Genomic DNA, 23,621 nt, shown 5'->3' with positions numbered 1-23,621 from the left:
AGGAAAAAGTAAGAAATCACTGAAAAATAGCATGTGAGCTCACGGTGGGACTGGTTTTCCCTCAGGAACGGAAAGTCCTTTCATTCATGCATTGAAAGGGATCAGGAAAAGGAGTGTGAGTGTAACCCACTCCCTGACCCTGATAGTTAGAAGGTCTGGCAAATGTCCTTAACAGGCTAAATGTGTGAACAGATTAAGTCTTAATTCTTCACTTCCAGAATAACTTCTAACAATATGATATGTGGAGCCCTCAGTAAAATACAATCTTTAACACTCAATGAGGAAATTCACTTACTGACAAATTTGCAAAAACATCTGAGGTGGGCATAATTCTAAGATGTCCCGGTGACCCCCATCCCTGGTATACACACCCTGGATGATACCTTCCCTTGAGTTTGGGCAGAACCTGTAAATGTGACGAGACATCACTCCGGTGAGCTCGGTGCATTAAAAGGCAAAACAGATTTTGCAGATGTAACTAAGACCTCCAAATCAGGTGGCTTTACACTCATCAAAAGAAGCGGTCCTGGGTAGCCTGACCTCATCAGGTGGGTCCTTTAGGAGACGTGTTCTCCAGTAAGCTGGAGAGACAGCAAAGAGCTGTGTGGGGAAACACCTCTAGAGGGGGCCACAAGGGACCTGAGGGCACCCTCCGGATGCTAAGAGCGGTCCCCAGCTGACAGTTAACAGGTAGTTAAGGACCTCAGCCATACGGGGACCTCGGCCATGGACCACAACAAAATGAATCCCTCCAACAACACTAAGAGGACAGACCCTGACCCTCAGATGAGATCACAGACCCAGGCAACAAACACCACTTCAACCCACGAGGGCCAGCGAGCATATGCCCAGAAGTCCTGACATAAGGAAACCATGAAGTTATAAATTCCTGTTATTTTAAGGCACTAGTTTTCTGGAAATTTGCTACAGAACAATAGGGAGATAACAGATGGATATTTTTCAAATATCTAGATATGATGTGCTACAATTAAATCCCCTAAAGATAAGATAAATTTAGCTAACAAACAGTTCTATAATTCAGAAAGGATCCTTGAAAAATCACAACCTGAGTACCAAGAGAACTAAAAGTCATTCTGGACAAGAAGTAATTTGCAAGGTAAGATATAAACACATGCACATCAATCAAAAATACACAACTGGAAAACACAAGTGTTTAAAGTACCTGTCAGGGAGTGAACAAGTTCTGCCGTCTCCACATCGAACAGATTCGCCGTTCTGTCCCAGGAGGCCGTCACCGCCTGCTTCCCCCCAACCAGCCAGTCAGCGGCTATGACCACTCCTTGGTGGCTCTTAAGAGATGTCAGTGGCACCCGGATGGTGGGACAGTCACTGGACACGTCCACGTCTACATCAGGCTCATCTTTATCAGAGCACTCCACTTCGTCTTCGCCACAGACCTGCTGCTGATGGGGAGAGCAGAGAAGAAATTCCCTGGGAATCCTGAGTCTTTTCTGACATGGCTACACAATCAGACTGTTGTCATTTGTCTTCCTAGGACTCAATCCTGATTATGACCAGTACCGGCACAGTATCTGGTACATCACTGGAGTTGCGATCACCTACCTGACTAAAACCCATGACCAAATATCAGAAGAAAAAAAACTGAGGCCACTATGACATCAAATGAGCTACAGTCCATCTCCACTAACCAATAAAATGGCAAATAAAACGATTTTAAGTTTTCACCATTTATTAGTAGAAATGTAATAAAATGTAACTGAAAGTCAATAATTTATCACAATAAGAAAAGAAACATTTCAATTCTCGGGAGCTACTCAGAATTCTGTTGCCACAGGAATAGATGCAAGAGTTCAGTTTATTTTCCTATAGTATCAATAAGGTCTTTTGTGAAAAGCTAAAATGAAAGCATAAAAGGCTTCAGCTCTTTAAGAAAATGTTTATCTATTCATTTAAAGAATATTTACCCGGCCTTTACAGGCTGCCAGGCCACATGCTGGTCTCACAGCAGAGGAGAGGACCACTGCCTGACACGGACATCCAGAACAATGGACAGGCCGGGTGAGGAGAGCACTGGAGCCAGAGAGACTGGCAATGTCCTCCTGTCACGAGCTTACACGCTAGCAAGGAAGACAGACCACACACATGGGTATGCACACGCATGCATACACACACACACACACACACACACACACTAGTATGGAAATATACACCATGTAATCACACACACGAGTGCGGTCATGTATGTCACGTTAAAGACACACAGAGTACAGGGGACTATGTCCCATGTACACGCACACAGTACAGAGATACAGGTCACGTGTATGTACACACAGTATAAGGATATATGTCACACACACAGTAGGGGACATAGGTCACACATACAGACACAGTATAAAGATATGTCACACGTACACACAAATTCAGGCAGTAATAAGCGTTAAGGAAAATAAAGCAGATGAGGGGATGGACAATCACAAAGGCTGCTATTTTATACAAAATTATCAGGAAAAGACTCTGTTAAAGTAACATTTGAGTTGAGACATGAAGAAAGCAAGGGAGTAAGGCATGCAGCATTCCCAGACGAGGGAACAGCAGCTGCAAAGGCTCTAAGAAGGGAGCAGACTGGGAGCTATACAAACAACAAGGTCATGGTGGCAAAGGGAAGAGGTGAAATCCAGATGAACGCAGAGGTCACATGGCCTTGGAGGTGACCCAGCCAAGAGGACTCAAGAGAATGGAAATGGGAGAAACATAAGATATTGACAGAGGGTCACAAGATCAAAGGTGAGTAAGGAGTCGTCCAAGGACTGAGCGAGCATGGAGGGGATCCCGATGAGCACGGCCCCACAACCACAGGGACACACAGCTGAGCCAAAAGGAGTGTGCTGAGAGCATGAAGGGTCCGAGGTCTGTGTAGGGAAACCAAGGGGTAAGAATGGATGCCACTGAGCCAGGTCTGAGGATTGCCTGGAAGGATCTGGACAAGAGGCAGGCAGGGAGTGAAAATCCCTGAGTGTGCAGTGGCCAACTGAGGCAGCATGCTGGGAGTGCACAGCTCAGGGCTCTCGCAGGTCAGATGCAGGGAGCCCAGGCAAAGCCTGGTGGAGCCCCAGGTGGGACTTCTCCAGGAAGATAGGACCCCCAGTCTCGCAGTGAAGTCAGACACACGTCATTATGCAGAGTTCCGGACTTCACAGCGCACTACAGACTACGCAGCAAGCACAGGGGCTCCGACTCAGGCAGGAAGTCACAGCGGGGCAGGGTCTGCAGGGAGAGACTGTAAGGGAGGTAAGGAGACAGCACCCAGGAAAAGGGCCGAGCGGACCCGTGGAGAGGGAGGCACAGCAAGAGCATCCAGTCTGGGCCGGAGACACGGAGAGTCAAAAACTAAGGCCAGGGACTGGCGAAGGGCTCATCAAGGTGACAAGTGCAACTCCAGAGAGCCCACTCCTGACATCGTGCACAGAGAATACAACGTGAGCAGCCAGGCCTGAGACGGGGAGACTAGTCAGGGATGGGGACCAGAGATAAGACAGCTAGGGGTTAACACAGCAGCCACTCTGCAGCCTGAAAACAGGTCCCAGGAGTGTAACGTGCTCAAGGTGAAAGGACGCGGACTGGTAACTGCATCCAGGCAGGGGCAGCAACACACTCACTACAAATCCAGCACGGGGATGCCCCAGTTTGGGGCTTTCCTCCAGGCGACACCAGTTCCTGGGCCACGGGTCTTCTCAGCTCCCACAGCCACTCCTGAGGAGCTTCCTGACCCTCACTGCCCGCAGCAGGAAGGGGTGGTCTGGGCGGTACTTCGGGCAGGTGCAGAAGAGGGGTGCTGGGTGAGGCCGAGGCTCAACAGACATCTCTGGGTGTGTGTTACAGAAGGAGTATCCCGGGGACAGAGGGAAGGGCATCCAAGAATTATGTAAGAACCAGAAGGAGTGAGATGTCACACATTAGTGGAAAGAGAAGATGGGAAGGGAAAGAAGAGATGCGTCTAAGATAATCCCACAAGTCCTGAGAGTTTTGTTCAGTTACCCAGACCTGCAGCACTGCACCTACGGGACTATTCCCCGAGTACTTGAAAGGAAAAGTGACAAGTAAGCACGAACGCAGGGATGTCCTCAGCGCGGGTCCAGGAGAGACACCTCAGGTCTCAGAAGAGTGGCCTGGAACTTCAGAAAGCTCTAGCTAGCAGCATCCACGTTGGAAAGGTCACAGTCAGAAGCTTCACAGAAGTCATTTTTCCAAACTACACAAGGAACTAAGGGATATTTTAAAATGCAAATGTGCTATATCCTATTCACAAATAATTATAAGATCTTTTAACACAAATGTGGCAAAAGGCAGGGGATGGACGGTGAGAACTGTATGCTTTCTGCCCGTGTCTTAAGGGTGATCTGTTTAACCGGAGCCACTTTCACGGCCAGCAGCACTGGAACAGAACATCCAGCACTGTCCATTTCACACGGGGTGTCTCCTGAGCACCAGCAGCCCCAGAACCGAGGAAGCCCTGACTCAATGACTCAGGGCTCCAAGCACGAAGGGCCCCTGGAAGCCACTGGTAACTTGCTTCAATTTTCATTTTCCAAAGAGGAAAATTAATCCACTCATTAGGTTAGTCAGTCAACATCATACAAGTGGTGTCACATAATGACTTAACAGGTAATCTAAAAATGTATCCACTACACCACCCAAATATTTCTTTATCAACGTGGTGGATGCCAAGTGAAACACACTGGTCCAAATTAAAAAGAGAAAACATACGGGGTGCCGGGTGGCTCAGTCAGTGAAGCGTCTGCCTTCAGTTCGGGTCATGATCTCAGGATCCTGGGATCGAGCCCCACATCAGGCTCTGCACTCAGCAGGGAGTCTGCTTCTCCCTCTCTCCCTGCCTCCCCACCCACCCACCCCGCTCTCATGCACTCTCTTCCCCTCTCTCAAATGAATATATAAACTCTTTAAAAAAGAGAGAAAACACCTGTCTAAAAGCTGTACTGCTGAAAATGAACGAAATCCTAGCAGATGAGAGTTTGTTCTAACACGCAGGAGAACTGTTAAGTAAGCCTGAGCCAAGACTAGCCAGGAAAAGCTTAGACAACCGGCGGCTCGGTCTGTGCTGGGTGGGGCTACAGAGGGCGGGGCACGCCAACCCCGCCAACCCCTCTGTGGCTGGGCTGCTGGGGCGGCTCTGGTCACTGACGGACACAGGCTCAGCTTCACTCTGAAGGGGCTCCTCCGGGCTACCCCCAAAGCCTGAGGCAGCCCAAGGCAAGCAAAATCATAAAGAAGAAAAGAAAGTCAATTTGACGCTGTAATCTATTCAGTTTTTATGACATAAATACTGGACATAATTCTCTACCTCTGCCAAGACTGGCATGTTTCTTACTTCGTTTGAAAACAAATCCATACAACATTAACTCCTCCTCTTAACTTTCTGAGCATGAACCCTCCCCTCCCCTCCGCCCCGTCCTCTGTCAGCACTATTTCCTGAGTGAATCCCCACAGTTAGCGACATGTTAAGATAGAAGATACAATGCGCTCAATTAAAAATGAACTGTTCAGGGGCGCCTGGGTGGCTCAGTCAGCTAAATGTCTGCCTTCAGCTCAGGTCATGATCCTGGGGTACAGCCTCGTGTCCTGTGGGGGGAGGGGGGATAGGTGTCCCTGATCAGTGGGGAGCCTGCTTCTCCCTCTCCCTCTGCCCCTGCCCCTGCTCTCGCATGCATGCACACGCTCTCTCTGACATGAATAAATAAACTCTTTAAAAAAAAATAAAGAACCGTTCAGACCTCCTCACCAAAGAGAACTCTTACTCATCACTGGAATTTATTAATTACTTAGTACATCTTCAAAGAGAATGATATTTAAACTTCTTTAAAAAAAGAAACAGGGGCGCATGGCTGTCTCGGTCAGTTGAGCGTCCAACTCTTGATTTCTACTCAGGTCGTGATCTCATGAGTCCTGGGATCGAGCCCCACGTCAGGATTCCTGCTCAGCAGGGAGTCTGCTTGAGATTCTCTCTCTCTCTCTGCCCCACCCCCGCTCCTGCTCTCTCTCAAATAAATAAATCTTTTTTAAAAATTAAAATAAGAAAAAACCAATGGGATGTTCACAGGTGGGAGCACCCCAAGCACAGGGTGACTGCCATCCTCCCTACGGCTACAGCCAGAATGCACACCAGGCTCCACCTGCACTCAGCTGCCGGGCCGTCTCCACCCGTGCGCACAGCACAGGGACAGGCTAGCGACTAGTGGAGGCCAAACGGCAGAACACTGCCCCGCAGAGGACACGCACGAGGTGGTCTCTGCGAGGCGCTACACACAGGGTGCTGGACTGAGGGAACAGCTACAACTGACAGGACAAGGGGCATCCAAGGCTTTATGGCTTAAACCCACCCATCATTCCTCTCCATACGTAACCTCTCGTTACCACGTGATAATGACACACACTATTTACCTTACGTGAAAGACAAGATGTCTAAAATACACAAAACATTTAGAAATAGGACGTAATCATACAATTTTTAAACATTAGTGGCCGATGGAAAGGGAGATGAGAACAATGCACACATAAAGGCAGGCACTTCATGTTCGACACTGTCTTGGTCTGTTCCGGCTGCCACGACACCACCGAAGACTGGGTGGCCATGATCAAGGCGCAGCCGACCAGGTTTCTGGCGAGGCCTCCCTGGCTTGTCATGATATCCCCCCATGGCCTCTCCTGGGCACGTGCAGGGAGAGGAAACACACGAGCTCTCTGATGTCTGTATGGACGCTAATCCTATGGGATCAGGGCACTAGCCTCCAGACCTTATTACTTCTGTAGAGGCCCACCTCCAAATACAGCCACACTGGGGGATTTAGGGCTTCAAATTACATGGGGGGGAAGGGGTCGTCACATACATCCAGTCTGTAAGACATTATAAATTTATCCTAAACTTTGCAAACGTCCAGAACCCTACCAACATACCCCATGTCGCGCTTTCAGGGTAAGTAAAGGTGCTGCTTACAGTAGTGTCGGCAATGGGCTGGGCTGTCGGCAGCTGAACAGCATAACTCCAAATGTGGGCAGTCTGATCTCCAGAGGCTGAGGACAGAAATTAGGGGACAATTACCCAACGTGCACACCATGTGTAAAATGTGCTTTCTGCTAGGTTCTGTAACTCAGTAATCATGAGCTACTTCTGAGACTGCACGAGGCTACTGACAACAGGCTAAATGTACAAAATTAAGACAGTGGTTAAAAACACTCGCCCCCTGCCTTTCATTTGAGGGCACAAAGCTGTGAAGGTTCAGGCAAGATTTACTAACAGATTTTATTCTCCATCTAGCTAACCTAAGAAAACTGGAACCTCACTGCACTTCAGCTTATGACCACAGGAGTTCCGAGTTTTAAAAAAGCAAGTCCCATGAGTATGTGCGCTCCCCTCCACTCCACACCGATGGGCTCAAAACCTGCCAGACCCCCGTGAGCACTGAAATCTTACTTTCACAAGCCAAGTGTGAAAGATGCTGCTCAGACTGGGGACCAGAAAGAGAAAGGACAGTGAAGGGCACACAAAGGCCCACAGACGTGCCAGACAGGCGTGTGCACTCAGCCTCACAGAGTACCTGCCTGAATCCCACTTCTCTCTGTGGCTGCAGAAGCTCCCCCGGAGTGGCCACGTGTGGATGGTGGCACATTTCTCTCGGTGTCAAACGAGCTCACGGCCTGACCTGCGAGCTCTCCTAGAATCAGCCCACGTGCCCCTCTCCAGCCCACTACGTGCTCTGCCTCAGCTTCCAACGGCCCTCCCGAGAATGTCCTGATTCCTCCCCACCCCACCTCTGGTTATCACTGGTCTCCACCCTCCCTCTTCACAGTCATACACCAAACCATTTCATAAGGTGGAAAGTTCTCCAACTGTTTATTCAGGCATCAACTAGCTACTGTGGACAAGGCCTGATGACACAAAGGGCCCTCACACTGACTTTCCCACCATATTCTGCTCACACAGAAAAGCACCTGATTAGCCCCACTTTCATCATCTACCCCAGGGTCAGCAAAATCTGGCCCACAGGCCAAAGCCAGGCAGCAACCCACTGTGAGAATAAGGCTTACTGCCCACAGCCATGGCCACTCACCAGGGCATCCCCTCTGCTGCTTTCACACCAACACAGAGCTGAGAACTGTGATATGGACCATGGGTCCCTTAAAGATGAGAGCATTTACTTCTGGTCCTTTACAAAAAAACTTGCTGACCTCTACTCGCCAAACATTTATCCTTCAAAATTACTGTCAGGGTCCCCAAAAATCACAGGAGTCTATGGGTGTCAGACGATTTTACAGGAAGACTCCTCAGTTCAACATAAAATTATGGCAAACCCATGCTACCAGGGCCCAGGAGTGCTACCCAGAAAGGAGTAAAAACACTGGCCCTGCAGAGCACATGACCTGGGGCTACTATTTCCCCCCCCCCCCCCCCCCTNCGTCTCTGTTTCAGGTGCATGGAGGATTAGGAACTCGGCAGCAGTGACAGGGCTGGAGAGAAGCAAGGTCGGTCTGCTGAGAAACACCACAGTGTGAGCGGGAAGGCCAGGAACCACTATGTGCTCCGTAAGGCGACCTCACGGTGGGTCACCTGCAATCTCACAGGAAAGTCAAGCTCATCTGACAATCCACTATGGTTTAAAAAGGTTCTACTCGACGTGTTTTTCCTTCCCCACTCCTCGAGTATTGCATAAAATGGCTAGCAATGACCATCTGACTTTTGTACAAGGCATGGATGAGAAAGGGATGAGTACAGCTGTTTCAAGATTATCAATAACTATGATCAACAAAGAAAAAAAATCAACATACCAGTAAGAGCCAACTGCTCTGATGGATGAAACTTTATAGAATTTACTGCAAAATAAAAATATAACAAAAACAGGTTTAAAACAAAAACATATGAACAATATTTATCACAACTATAGCATGTATTATAAGGTAACTTTAAAAATTAAAAGAGCTATAATAGCTCAATATTAGCTCCTCCCATTTAATTGAGCTATGAATAAATGCATAAAAAACTAGAGATACTTGAAAACACAACTGAGTACCAACTATCACACTGCCAAAGCACAGGACACACAGAAGAAGAATACAAATAATCTACTTCTTTTTATAGATAAGGAAGCCACCTAGAGTTAAAAAATAAATCGGGATGAAAATGGAAACACTTATGACGACAGACAGAGAGAGAACATAGTGGAGACATGGCTGACTGCCCACCCAGTCGGGCACAAGGCCACCCTCCCTCCTGTGCCATTCCAGGAGATCCCAGGAAGAGAGAAGGAGGCCCCTGACAGCTTGGAAGAGCCAGGATCAGTGTGGACAGCCTCTTTCTCCAGTTGTGGGAATCCACCCAACGTCTTCCAAGGTGGTGCTCCTTTGCCAGACGGCATGAGAGAGTAGGTGGGAAGAGCAGCCCTCTCCTTGTCCCGACAGTGTGGCGAGCAGACGGCAGCCGGAGCGTGAGGAGGCTGGAGCCTGGTTGCTGGGACCTCCCTGCCCGCCACCGAGCCCTCCCAGGGAGAATGACAGCAGCAGCTCCCAGGCACCCTGACACGGAGCTGACCTGGGTCAGGACACACAGGGCAGCCAGCCCTCACACCCACACAGGGTAGACATGCACGGTGCGCACAGAACACGAAGTTTCAGCAAACTTCAGCAAGTGCCTTCAGGATGATTCTGTCAGCTACGCCGTTGGAATCCTGCTTTTCTGAAGAACCGGAAAATGCCAGAAGATGCTTTCACTATTAACCCCAGACAACAGACAAATATGGGAAGAGCTCTAACACCCTCTTAACTTTTAGAGCTCGTGGAAACTGACCTCCTTAAAAACAGCAAACCATCAACAATGCCTACAATAAACATAACGCTCCCAGTGTCAAGGAGCAACTGGTAAGACCAGTGGCCACTTTGCACCGATGTCTGTGTGACCATGAGCACCTTCCTAGTGATGCAGGGAGCATGGACACCACTTCTCTCAGAGGCCCCATGAGGCGTGTGTGAAAGAAAGCACTCCGAGTGCTCAGGTGAGAACCTGGCATACAGTGGGCACTTCATGACTGTTCACAGCTGCAACGTGTCAGCAGTGTTCACACAGGCATGAAAAAGTGAAAACTGAGCACTGATCTTACCAAAGGGACAGTGCCACCGAGTGGGGGCAAGACCGGAGGTGAGCTCAGGTGTCCCCAACCCAGGGACGGCTGCAGCTACACCGTCCCCGTGCCAGACTCAACAGATGGTGGCCAACGTAGAAAAGGACGGTGCGCCCCGCAAGCACCCTAAAGACACACAGCAGCCCCCAACACACAGCTAACTCACGGTGGCCACAGCAAGATCAGAAAGGGAGGGGACACCAGAGACAAACATTCTTCACGACGAGCCTCGAAGACACCTGATCTGTCAATCATGTGTGTGCCTAACTTTAACACAAATGTGAAAGAGAACACCACACAGAAAAAAGCACCATCTCTTACACAGGCCTGACTTGGGGGCGAGGAGGGGGGGAGGGCTCCAGCAGGGGCAGCTGTGAAGCTCAGCGTGGGACCATTGAGGCAGAGGGGCCGACGCACAGGGGGGGTGCTTGGTCCAGGTGATGCAAGAGGAACGAGCCGGGACAGACAAATGTCAAACCATCTGTAGTGAGTCACATGGATGAGAAATCCGGGGGGGGGGGCAGAACCCCACCCTTTTGGTTAAAGGGATCTTCACCATGTAATCAGAGCACCGCCTAGCGGGAAAAGCAAGAAGCCAGGACACAAGCACTACACAGATGGCGTCCAGGAAGACAGTGCCCTCAGGAGAAGGGAAGGCCAGACATGCCACCCCTTCGACTCCCGTCACCCCACCTCACCACGCCCAAGGCAGCGCCACACCCGTGCTGGCTGCAGGACGCAGAAGGAACACGCACAGGGCAGCCGCAAAGAGCAGGGCACCAAAGCTGTCCAGCAGGAGTGGAGGCTTCGGGGAAGGGACGAGAGTGATGACAAAGGAACAGAGATTCTGCGCCGAGTTTGGCCATGGGAGAGGACGGTCACAAAAGGGGCGGAGCGCAGGGATGGGTTTGAAATAGACACAGAAACCGGGCCAAACAAAAGAAAGGCAACTGCAAGGAGGGCACGTATGAGGGCAGCTGTGAACAATACGCATGCCGCCATACTTCGATTTGAATCAGAATCACGCCGTAGCTACTTGGCGAGGACAAGAGTGGAGAGTAACAGTGTGTGGCAAGAGAGTGGGTCCTCACTGCCTCAGGAAGAATCACTTGTCTAAAACTCAGAAACTCAGAAATAATAAAATAGGCTATTTAGAAAAATGGAAGAAGAAAGCAGAATACGTAAAGCTGTTAAAAGTGGTTCCTCTTTTACGGACATGAAATGGAGTAAGAAGGGGAGGCAGGAGACTATGGTAATATTTTACACAGGCTGGCTAACACCCTCTTAACTCTTAGGTGATAGAGACATGTCTCACTGTATAAATGTTTTTCAAGGAATAAATGTGTGGTGAGGAAACAAAGGCTACAGCGGGTGTTCACTTGCAAATGTCTGCGAAGCCCTGAGCACCGCCTCCGCCTACCCAGGCACCATCCTGTGGACACAGAAGATGCACGCTGCAGGGAAGACGCGCACAAGCAGAGGGGCAGGAAGAGGCAGCAGGGACACCCGAGGGAGTGAGACCCCAAGAGAGGCAAGAGCGTGGGTCACAGCCCAGACAGGACAACACATACACCCCCACTGGGCGGAAGGCTCTTACCCAAGTCTGCCGGTGGGGCACACCTGGCCGCAGACGTGGAGGCAGGCACCACCTGGGCATGTCTACGAAGGGGAGGGCTATGGCGGCGGCTGGCGAGGGGAGAGTGAGCTGGGACACTCACTGGGTGAGGGGAGGGGAGGGTGGGGGCGAGGGGAGAGTGAGCTGGGACACTCACTGGGACCCTCCCAGCCTGACACAGACTGGAGTGCAGGGCAGGCCAGGAGGAAGGAACCACAAAGGGCGCCGGGAGGGAAGTGGACGAGATGAGGTCAGAACACAAGGGGTAGGTGCAGGGGCAGCTCAGGGGGCAGGGCAGAGCTGCTGCAGCCGCCGTGGCATGACCTGCAGGCAGGAAGCCCAGACAGACGGCAGCCCTCACTGGGCCCTACTACATGCAAAGCAGCATCAAATGGAAAGGTAACCCCTGAAATGAATACACATTCTTCAACAAATGTACACATTTCAGTTCCAAATTTGTCCATGTGACTTTCGAGGCAACAGTAAAGGAAACATAGACAATTCCTACTCGCATGCTGTTCCCCAACGAGGCTCACACTTCTGCAGGCAGCATCGCTCTGACCATCCATGAGTGCCCACAAGCCTGGCAGCCAGATCAGCACACCCCACATCAGAAGACACCGCCCGCCCTGTGTTGCTCACCTGACCCCACGTGGCCCGAGTACTTGACGAGGCACCTCCCTGTCTCTATACTCCACAGCAGAGCCGTGTGATCTGCAAGATCCAAAAAACAAGAGTAACTGACCCACCACCAATTTTAGGGTCTTTTTAATCAAAGTGAGAAGTTACATTATCCCCAGTGTCTCTTGCAGCTCTACACTAGCCTATAATTCAACTGATCAAAGAAAACATTCCCAAGAAGACAGAAGTTGAGACCTGTCCGAGGTCAGGGAAGTGGAAAACGGAAACCCAGGGACTTGGGACCCCCAGCGTGCTGTCACACGGACTGCATCGCGCCTGAGTCCTAACATGACAGGTCCACTGTTTTGTTGAATTAACACTTTTCAGAGCATCATGCAGCACCGAAATGCAAATCCAAATCCAGTTACAAGTATCTGAGATACAAGTATTCCTTTGGACCTTTCCTCTTGCATAAGAGGAAAATATGGAAAATAAATGCCAATGATCCAAACAAGATTTCTGAGACCAGAAAAGGACTCTTCCTTTCTAATTGTAATTTCCAGAACACAGTGGGGTGCTCACGTGTGAACATAATTTTAAACAAGAAAGAGAATTTTCTCCATGGGTCTAACTTTTTTTTTTTTTTTAAGATTTTATTTATTTATGTGACAGAGAGACAGCCAGTGAGAGAGGGAACACAGCAGGGGAGAGGGAGAGGAAGAAACAGGCTCCCAGCCGAGGAGCCCGATGTGGGACTCGATCCCGGAACGCCGGGACCACGCCGAGCCGAACGCAGACGCTTAACGACTGCGCTACCCAGGCGCCCCTCCATGGGTCTAACTTCTGCAGAACCTAGTAAGTAAGTTCTCACAAGCTGGTGAAGTCATTTTCAACAAGCGAGCCCATTTTTAACTTTAGCAATTTTTATCTGAAAGGGTATTAGGTTATACACCTTGGACAGCTTTCAAAAAGCTATCTTTTCTTTAATGAGAAAAAAGGGTTCTCTGATGCCTGCCCCAGGAGTCCCACAGGCAAACAGGGCTGCCAGTGGTCCAGCTTCCGCCTAAACCTAGAACGAGCCCCTTCCAGAGACCACAAAGCCCCTCCCTCGGCCGTACCTCACAATTCAAGCAGATAGGCACTCAACTGTGAGTAACAAGAAAGCCAATCAAAAAAATACGTAGTCTGGGGGGGCACCTGGGTGGCGCAGTCGTTAAGCGTCTGCCTTTGGATCAGGGCACGATCCCGGCGTTATGGGATCGAGACCCACGTCAGGCTCCTCCGCTATGAGCCTGCTTCTTCCTCTCCCACTCCCCCTGCTTGTGTTCGTTCCCTCTCTCGCTGGCAATCTCTCTCTCCGTCAAATAAATAAATAAATAAATAAACAAACAAACTTTAAAAAAAAAAATACCTAGTCTGGATAAAAGACATCCTACCTTACGCTGCCGTGAACAGTGATCCCTAACACAGCTGCCTAATCCCAGAGCCAGTGGCCGCTTATCCAGACACCTGACATCACCCCAGCAGACATCACATCACAGCAGCAAGGCCCAAAGGGGCACGGCAGGGCCAAGTGCTTTGTGTCAATGATTCCTTGGCCTCCTGTCCGCTTCCAGGGCCAACTCTGCTACCAACACCAGCAGGTCAGTCATCTGCACCGGCAGCCACACCCAGCAAGTAGAGGGACTCACTGTGGACTCACCAGCAGACGCGGTGCCCAGCACCACGGGCTGTGTCCTCGCCACACTGACATCCCAGATGCCGTCCCTGTGGCCAATGTATTCCTTCACAAGCTGGCACACGGCCCTCGACGTGGTGGTCTTGAAGCTGGAGACGATCTAAAACCATGACGGGAAGGGGTATTATAGACAATTTACTGACTGAATGTTTTTAAGTTAAAAAAGGTACAACAGAAAAAGAGGTCTTGAACTACCCAAGTCCCTGAACAGGATATTTAAAGCATTAAGGGAACACAACATAAGCGCAAACAGCAGCATCCCTCCAGCTGGGCGTCACAAAGAACAAAGGCCGTCCCAAGGCCTCGCAAGACCCCCGACACCCCCGCAAAGCATGTGTGTCCTCCCACGGAGAAGAGAGGGGTCTGTTTACATGCTGCAAGTCTCTTCCACAAATCCAAACCATCAGCCAAATTTCCAAATTCTTTAAAAAAAAAAACAAAAACAAAAAAAACAGTAAGAGCTACCAGGACACGAGAGTCAGGAAAAGTATACCCACACCCTTAAAACCACTTTTATTACTGGGGAACCTCATTGTTTTTCCCATTTTTGGTAATTCACACCAACCACATATTATCAGGAGGCAAAGAGCCCACAGCAGGAGGAATCCAAAGACGACACTTCTAGCAGATGAGGTTTGTCCAGCGCTGTTTATTGAGCACATGCCTGGGGCCGGCGCTGCGCTAGGACACACAGGGCGCTAGCAGGCCCCCGGGCAGCTCACAGTCTGACGGGAACAGACAGGAGACCCACAGAGGTGCACACGAGGGTGAGGCATCGTCCCATACGATACACACAGCAAACAAACCCCACTTTCTCGTACAAGGAAAAACAGAAAGTGCATGAGAAAGAAACTAATTAAACACAACTCTTCAGAGTTTGGCTTTTAAACTGTTCTCAGTTAGAATGGCTTCTCAGCTTTTAAGCAAATCAGAATAATGGAGAGTAATCAGAATAATGAATCTATAAAATCAAGTGAAAAAGAAAACTTGGTATTAAACAGCTATTTTGAACACTGATTTTTAGCAAAGCCCTGAAAATAAACCTAAGTTCATTCTTAGAATAAAGACATTACAACACAATCCACTGTTACATCAATTTGGGTGTGAACATTCAAACTGTCCTCTGATGCCGAGAACGACTAAAACAATATGCTTAACAAATACGGACTCTTTCGGCAGAAATACATCTGACTCAGTTTGAATTTTACAAAAGGACTTACTCAAATGCAAACCCATCATCTTCTTTTTCCTTCTGAAAGCTCCTATCCCACCCAAACTAGCAAAATCATCCCTCCACGACACAGAAAAGTGCTTTGGCTGGCGAAAGGTGCCAATCGGATGTTCAGTAACGTAACACGTAGGAGAGGATGGAGCTGGAGAACGTGCAAAGCCTGCCCCACAGTACGTCTGAAGCCTCCTGCTGTTTCTTACACAGACGTTGCTGTCCAGAGACATGATCTACTGGAGCCACACCCCTCGCCAACCCCGACCACACAGAAGAACAGAAGGTCAGTGCTCAAGATTCACACCAAACCCTGATGCCAAGGGATTGTGGAAGCGGACAATATGCAAGTTATGAATATTTTAACAAATCATGTCATGTGTTCCTTCCAAATGCCCACTACACTTTGAATACCTATTAACTTTGTTCTTAAAAATCCTGACTCCATAACGACAGCGAAGAGGCCCCACAAAAGACTGAATCACACAGAGTGAACATTCGTAACAGAAAAGCAGAATGAAGTGACAAAGTGATGCTTATACCTGTCATCCTAATTATCATTTTAATTAAGATACAATCTAACATACTTCAACAAAATCGGAAAGCGGTTTTTCACATTGACAGTTATCTTTATATAAACACGTATGAACATTTACAAGTTTCTCTACAGTGACTGCAGTTAGACAGGCACGCCTCCCCCCCGCCTCAACAGACGTGAGTGGTCCGTCCTCAGGCAGCCAGGAAGAGAAGAGCTCTCCCGGTCTGCTGAGTGCACGTGGGTGCACCAAGCACCAGGCACACTGCGTGCCATCAGGGCTGAGTGAGGGGGCAAGAAATGCCACCTTCAAGCTCACCACCTCCTTGCTGAGCACACACTTAGTGCTACCACCAAGAACACACACGCTGCAGCATGGATCAGAACGTACTCTGGTATCGGAGTCTTTCTTCAATTTTCAGATAACATCTTACAATATTATTCTTTGATGTGCACAATAAAGATCATTAATTACATGCCTCTTATACATGGAGATGATCTGTAGGATCTAAAATGACTGAGGCTTTAAATATAGTTAAATACTTTTTTTAAGCAGAGTATTACAGTACATACTCTTCCCTTGGCCCACATCTTATTTTTCGTTACTGCCAGTAAGAGGTAACTTTATACACTCCCTTCATCTTCAACTTCAGAAACGCTCTGAAGGTTCCCAACTGTAAGACTACACGTTGTATACGCAAGCTGTACCCACTGGAATAAACAATGTAAGTCCAGATAATATAACAAGAAGTTAGATGAGGAGGAACATAATCTTACAACACATTTTGAAAAGGAATTTTAATGTTAATTTGTTTAAAAACTTAAAAACTAATTAAGTATAAGCTAGATAATACATAATAAAAAATGTTTTAATTAACCACTTATAGAGTTATCATCAAAGGAAACCAAAGAAAATGTAATCAATATTCATATTTTTTTAATGACAAGAAGTACTAAAAATTTTCAAATGAGCAGAAGTGGCCATAAGACTGAATCTGCTCTCTTAATCGTAGTTAACCTCGCTGTGGATGTCATGCTCAGGAACTTCAAGCTCAACGGAACAAACTGGAAACACAGAAAGTTAGTAACAACTCTTTATGCTGTCACAGCACACCACAAATTTCAGCTTTTCCCTCAGGTTTAGCAAAAGGAATGCCCATTTATTACAGTTAGGTAATTAATTTAGCTTTTGTATATCCAAAATACTCCAAAGGAAAGATGCATACAAAATTACTTCAAAATATTACCTACAGCAGTCCTCCCTCCCAGATAAACTGACTCCCAAATGATTAAACCCTTGCCACTTTAAGAAGGTCAGAACAAGATAATTTTAAAAAAGCACAATATCACGACTGTCCCTACATGCCTCGGAGACAGACCGTCACTTCTGGATGATCCTTAGAAAACGAGAGAGAAGCAGCAGCTAAATGGGAAAACGTGACTGTGGCTCAGAAGAGCATCTTCACGGCTTTCTACCAGTACCGTTCTCCAAATTCAGACCCTCTGCATCAAGCCACAGAACAATCACAAAATACCTCCTCCCTCGAAAAAGACAATCTATTTACTCACGCACAACATTTGACTCTCAGGAAGGACCCAGGCAGAGCACTGTCTAGGTGTCCATAGGCTGTGGGCACTTAACATACCTATGATATTCCCTGCAAAATCAAATTTCTCTGAACAGAAGTCCCTCTTCGTCTGCTACACATTTCTAACCGGAAAACATGCAGGTTCAAGTACACATCTGCACACCTCAAATACCACAGGAGCGGCCCGAGAGCCAACGCCCTGCATACCTTGCTGGTGGAGGCCTTGTAAGTGGTCTTCAGTTTCTGCGAAAGCTGGCTGGTGCTGTGGCTGGCTGCAGAGACAGAGAAGCGACAGTCAGGGACAATCAGACAACCACAGGGCCACAGAATTTCAGGGCGGGGACAGATGGGGACAGCACACTCCATCTGTCATTCCACATAGGAAGACAGTGACACCCGAGGGTCCATCCGTCCACACTGGCGTGGGGGCCAGGCCACAGCGACAAGAAGCCAAGCTTCCCAGCACTTCCTTTGCTCCTCTATGCCCATGCTGATTACATGCCCCGAGTACTGTCCACTGCACAAAGCCAATCAATCCACGTCCTTCATTAAAGTCCACATTTCCCCCACATGAAATGTGCAAGGCCATCCTTTCATGAGTGTTCACCCTTACCTTTTGTTTTGAGCTGGCCCTTACTCAGTTCCGCCCCATCAATCGCTTGTCCTTCAGCAGCTAAGCGTTCATTAAGAGTCTCGATTTCCCTACGCACTGGAAATAAAAAAAGTTTTTTTCTAAAAGGTAAGACATATACTTCCAAAACTTGAGCACATAAAAACGTTAATACAGAAGTATTGTCTAAACACAGCTATGAATAGTACCCTAAGAACAAGATTACAGTTCAGAGAGTTCTCAAAAACCTCAAGACACCTTTCAAAGAATACAAACTCCATTGCTCTTCCTGCACTGGGAAGACTGAGCAGTCAGGGCTCTCAGGCAGTCATCTCCTTTGTACTTTATTCTGTACATTTAAAAACATGTTTTCTGATACTGTCCAAAATTCAGTGAAATTTTTACAGTCTAGCTGAGAACACTGAAATCGGGGGGAGACATGCACCATAACAAAATGCAACTACTGCTGTGTGGCACCACTGAATGCCAGATAAGGACTATACAGAACAGAGACTAACAATTCAGGGAGTCATGAAACAGGACGAGGAAGCAAAGAACCGCAGGGAAGGAAGAAGGGGAAGGACGTGAGTCATCAAGAAGAGAATCCGCAGACACACTCGTGCTGGTGCTCTTCTCAGCCAGAGCCCTCTGGAACAGGCCTGCGGGACCACGGGATGAGGAGCGACCTGGGGAGGGACTCGGCCAAGGACACAGACCACTGCAGCAACGCAGCAGGACCACGACCTGGGCACACATGCCCCCCCCGCCAGGGCTGCGCACCTGCCACTGTGCCATGCCACCTCCCAGCACCATGCACCCTCTACTCGGGCTCCAGTGAGAGGAAGGGACCACGTCACGCGACAAGGAGGCTGAGGGCAAAGGCTCTGAGCAGATCCACCTGAACGCTTGGGACTGTCCCTCACAGACCACAGGGAGCCATCAAAACCAGTCAGCATGAGAGGGATGCTGCTTCATTCTTAAAGCAAAGGAAGGCATTCCTTTGAAAATAAATTTAGAAAGAGAAAACTAAAGCTAAGCTAATTTAAAAATTCTTTTGATTTACCTTTAGTAAATCAAACAGATAATACATTTTAGAAAGTTCTCAAAATACAGTATGTTTTAAAGAGAAACACAAATCAACATTTTCTCAATTTACAATGTACTTTACGTAGGAGTGGTTATAAGATCCATTTATTTTTCATAAAATCACAATTTGAATGGGCAAGTGTAGTCAGCAGAATACTACCCAACCCAAAAGTAACCTGAGGGCATGCGGCCTCCATGGCAAAGGGGCCCTTGCAGGTGTGACTAAGGTGAGGGACCTCCGATGGGGAGGTCACCCTACATGACCCAATGACCCATCCTTCCCTCACGTCCTCAGGAATGGTTCAGGGATGCGCTAGGAGGACTCTACCCACTGCTGATGGCTTTGGAGGTGGGAGTGGAAGGGCTTCAAGGTGACGAACAAGGCAGGCTCCACACACCAGGAATACCAACAGGAAAATGAGGACCTCTGTCCTCACACTGCAGAGAACGGAAATCTGCCACAATGCAAACAAGCAGAAGACAGACTCCCCACTCACACCTCCAGAGGAGCACAGCCCTGCCGACACCTTGATTTGAGTCTGGTGACAGCCACACCAGACTTCTGACTAGAGAGCTGTATCGTAATAAATTTGTGTTAATCTGAGTCACTACGCATTATAGTTTTCTGTTCTTCTATAGAGAAGAACAGAAAAGGATACAGTGGTGAATGTCTACCCAAAAATTTTATAGAAGTTTCTGAAGACAGGGAAGATACTCACATTCTAAGTTTTCAATATAAAGGTTTTCAAACTCTCTCTCTATTTGACCAAACAGTTCCAGAAGTGTACTGCGAACCGAGGAAGGCAGCTTAGAATCCTGAAAAAAGGAAGACTCTGCTTAAAATGATTAAGAAACTCTTTTCCAAAGTGAATGATCATGTCTTAAATTCTTATTTCTTACACATAAAATGCTTAAAGAACTTAGTTTCATATCTATACAGACCAGACAAAATTACAATCCAATGATATAAACGGTCACCCAGCATAATACGGGATTCAAAACAAGCATTTCTTCAAAATAACATTGTTCCTTTAACAAGGAAGGGAATAAGACTACCTTATTCAAAACTTCCAAATCTGTAGAGAAGGGAGACAGTTCCCATAAACGAAGTTTTATTATACATAGTCTCGAAGTTCTACCACACGATATTATAATTTGAATAAGCTATATACTAATAGAAGTGCTTTCATAGAGTTCTCCCATCTATTGTGCTTCAAGCAAAGTACTGGCTATTTCTTGTGACTCAACACCTACGAGACTATGAGGAGGGAAACACAAGAAATCTGACCTGTAAGAGCAAAACATGTCAGCTGAACAAAAACACTACTGCGTTCAGTGCCCAAGAGCACCACGCTCTCTGCGTGCCTGCCTCTCCACGGGTTCTGCACACCTGCAGCCCCATCCACAGCTCGTGAAGCCCGTGAGCCGAAGCAACCCATCTGCTGAACATTTAGGTACAAAGGTGTGGGTGGCGTCCTCGGCACCACCTGCGCTTACAAGCACGTACTTCCTGGCCACCTGCAGAGTCCACACTACGCTCTCATCTCCAGAGAGCACGGCCTACGGCCTACTTTGTGTGCCTTCTGCACTGAGAGCATATGCAAACAGAATTCTTCAAGGGGATTTTTAAAATAACGTTTCAATATTTAGTGGCTGCCAATGTAATCTTCCACGTGACACTTCAAATTTACATGCAGCACCAACTTTCTGACGTTTACTGAGCTGCAAATAAAAAAAGATACACACTTTATTAAACTTCTCAAATTAAGTTCTTGGGAAGACGAAAATTTTAAGCAAAATGATCTCTAAAGACATAAACATTTCAGCAATATGTTTTGAAATCACATAATGTTCAAGTAAATTTAACAAGCTTTAAAACTCTATATACAAAGCCACATGTTCAAAAACTGAAACCTGATAGAGTGGGTAACAGCCTCCGTCAACACCCCTCTCGAGCACCAATGAAAAACATGAAGAAAAAAAAGAAATGAGAACTTGAAATAACAATGTAAAGTAAAATAAACCATCACAATGAACATTTAACACACTCTCGACCTTGCCTCGTGGCCTTTGCATACTCTCTTTCCTCTCTGTGCCACATTCTTCCTGTACCCTGGTCCAGCCAGTCCCCCTCGCATGGGCCACTTGGTGAGAAGCTTTTCTGCGTCCTACAGTGAGACCAAATCTCCTCTTACGGTATCAGTTCCTACTCACCTACACCCACAGTGTTTTCAGATCCTTATTATCCAATAACTGAAATATTACACTGACCTCAGCAGTAAATGCAGAATGTCACTGTAACTGGAGACACAACTGGGATGTCAGCAACAACCTCACCTGACAATCAGGAAGCTAAACGTGCAACGAAACGAGACCTTTTCCACTAGGCAGGTGAAGCCACGTGACAGCGCTCCAGGCCGGGCTCCTGGTGGTGTCCCATTTCACAGACCCTGATGGAGCGGTGCGCCCTGGGCACCACTTCAGAAAACCCAGGACGGAAGAGCCAGTGAGTCGGCCAAGCTTTCAAAGGCAGGTGCACTTGATCCCATCAGCACATCACGGACACAGGAGGCCCGTCGGCACTAGGTGCGCTCGCATTCAGCAGGGCTCCGCAAGCACAGGCCTCGCATCCCTGCGCTGAGCACTGCGCTTCCTAAATGCTGCAGTCAGCAATCTTAAGACGTGTAAAATTACCACCAACGCTCATTCACACTACCTTCGCGTGGTAGGCCGCTGCTCCCCAACAAATCACTGTAACCTTGTCTGGAAAGCGACGGCCCGCTGTTCAACTCGAATCCACTGGTAACTGGCCATGTGGATTCTCAGACCTCTCCACCTCCACCTACCATGCCAGCTGCTTGCAACAAACACCACTGCTACTGTCTTCCTGCTGCTGAACCAGACACAGCACCTCACACCAGCCATCCAGGAAACTCATCAACAAGAGGGCACCGTCCAGAGAACGCTGAAGACACGAAGACGAGGGCCCTACGAGCAGCGCGGCAGCCAGGCTGTTCAGCTTGCAGGCCTCTGAATGAACTTCAGGAAGGGTTACCCTGAGATGCAATTACCTACTAGTCCTACATCACAATGGAGGAGTGGCATTCAGAAGGCCAAGCAAAGATCACAGTTACCTCAAATGGGAGTTAACTCCAGAAGATGCTAGCAAAGGAGTATGTGGGATTTTCACTAGAAATGTAAATAAATCTAACAAAAAAACGTATCTTAGACTGTTTACCTGCACTGTCCAATATCGTAGACAGATGTAGCTATTTAAACATGAATTAATTAAAATTTTAAAAATTCCGTAGTCACACTAGGCACCCATGTGTCCCTCTGTAGGCATTATATTTGATAGTTGTTTAAATCAGTTATTAAGAGAAGAGGGGATTGTTTTGTTCTGTTTTGGTAACCCACTCTTTTTCTCTACTTTGGAGACCTATATGTATTTGGCTATTTCTGGAACATCATAAACACAATCAGCACTAACTCACTTGTCCTTCTAACATTTCTCTTGGCAGACCCGTCCTCTCTTGCTCCGAGCTGTTAGTTCTTCGTATAGAAAGGCTATGAGATTTGCGTTTCTGTTTTGCTTGGCGAGCAGTGGAGCAACTCCCGCTTTCTGTGGGCATTACTTCTAGAAGGTGATGTCCCAGTCGCTCCTGCAATAAGCTAAACAAAAGCAGGAAAAACAAGTACTTAATTTCTGATATGGCAAACTGAAATGAAGGAAAAATAAACGACAATAATTACTTTCAATTCCAATCTTCTTCACTATGGCAGTATTTACTATTTAATTTAGAAAGTGACAAATTAACCTTTTTTAAGATAGAGATCCCCGCCTTTTTTTTTTTTTTAAGATTTTATTTATTTATTGGACAGAGAAAGACACAGAGAGAGAGGGAACACCAGCAGGGGGAGTTGGAGAGGGAGAAGCAGGCTTCCCACTGAGCAGGGAGCCTGATGTTGGGGGGGGGGGGNGGGGGGGGCTCGGGGGCCTCCATCCCAGGACCCTGGGATCATGACCTGAGCCAAAGGCAGACGCTTAACGAATGAGCCACCCAGGTGCCCCAAATACCCCAGCATTTGTCAAAGTAACTTTTTATCAAATTTGATTAACAAGTTCTGAAATATCAAATAGCAAAGAAGCACTTAAAGAACAAATCTCCCTTAACCAACTTCACCCAGCCTCACCCTACTCCCCAAAGAGAATCAATTCTAACCACACGTTCTAGATCACACATCCTAGAGCAACGCTGTCCAAGAGAAATGCAACGCAAGCCACACTTAAAGGCAAATTTCCTAGTAGCCACATTAAAAAAAGTAAAAACAGGTGAAATCACTTTTAATGATTTATTTAGCCCACTGTGTCTAAAATACTATCACTTTAGGCAACATGAAAAACAGGAACCGGCAAACTGTTCTCCAAAGCAGCTACA

The 23,621-nt window shown here is 47.7% G+C and overlaps 1 protein-coding gene across 3 annotated transcripts in view; it reads right to left on the bottom strand.

Moving 5' to 3' along the window:
• WDR37 (WD repeat domain 37) overlaps positions 1–23,621 on the bottom strand; it is a 52,097-nt gene that overhangs the window by 19,195 nt on the left and 9,281 nt on the right. For 2 of the 3 annotated variants that reach the window (XM_034644462.1, XM_011231104.3), the window contains exons 2-10: positions 22,677–22,854; positions 19,902–19,998; positions 18,100–18,195; positions 17,694–17,758; positions 14,105–14,240; positions 12,424–12,495; positions 8,821–8,865; positions 6,992–7,068; positions 1,184–1,424 (exon numbers count right to left, since the gene is read on the bottom strand). In XM_034644462.1, the coding sequence (XP_034500353.1) occupies positions 1,184–1,424; positions 6,992–7,068; positions 8,821–8,865; positions 12,424–12,495; positions 14,105–14,240; positions 17,694–17,758; positions 18,100–18,195; positions 19,902–19,998; positions 22,677–22,814 (967 nt within the window). In that variant the 5' untranslated portion in view covers positions 22,815–22,854. The remainder of the gene's footprint in view (positions 1–1,183; positions 1,425–6,991; positions 7,069–8,820; positions 8,866–12,423; positions 12,496–14,104; positions 14,241–17,693; positions 17,759–18,099; positions 18,196–19,901; positions 19,999–22,676; positions 22,855–23,621) is intronic. The other variant, XM_011231105.3, reaches the window with a different exon arrangement.

Source organism: Ailuropoda melanoleuca, chromosome 15 (assembly GCF_002007445.2).
Source record: "Ailuropoda melanoleuca isolate Jingjing chromosome 15, ASM200744v2, whole genome shotgun sequence".
NCBI lineage: Eukaryota > Metazoa > Chordata > Mammalia > Carnivora > Ursidae > Ailuropoda > Ailuropoda melanoleuca.
This window is presented reverse-complemented; position numbering and strand designations above follow the sequence as displayed.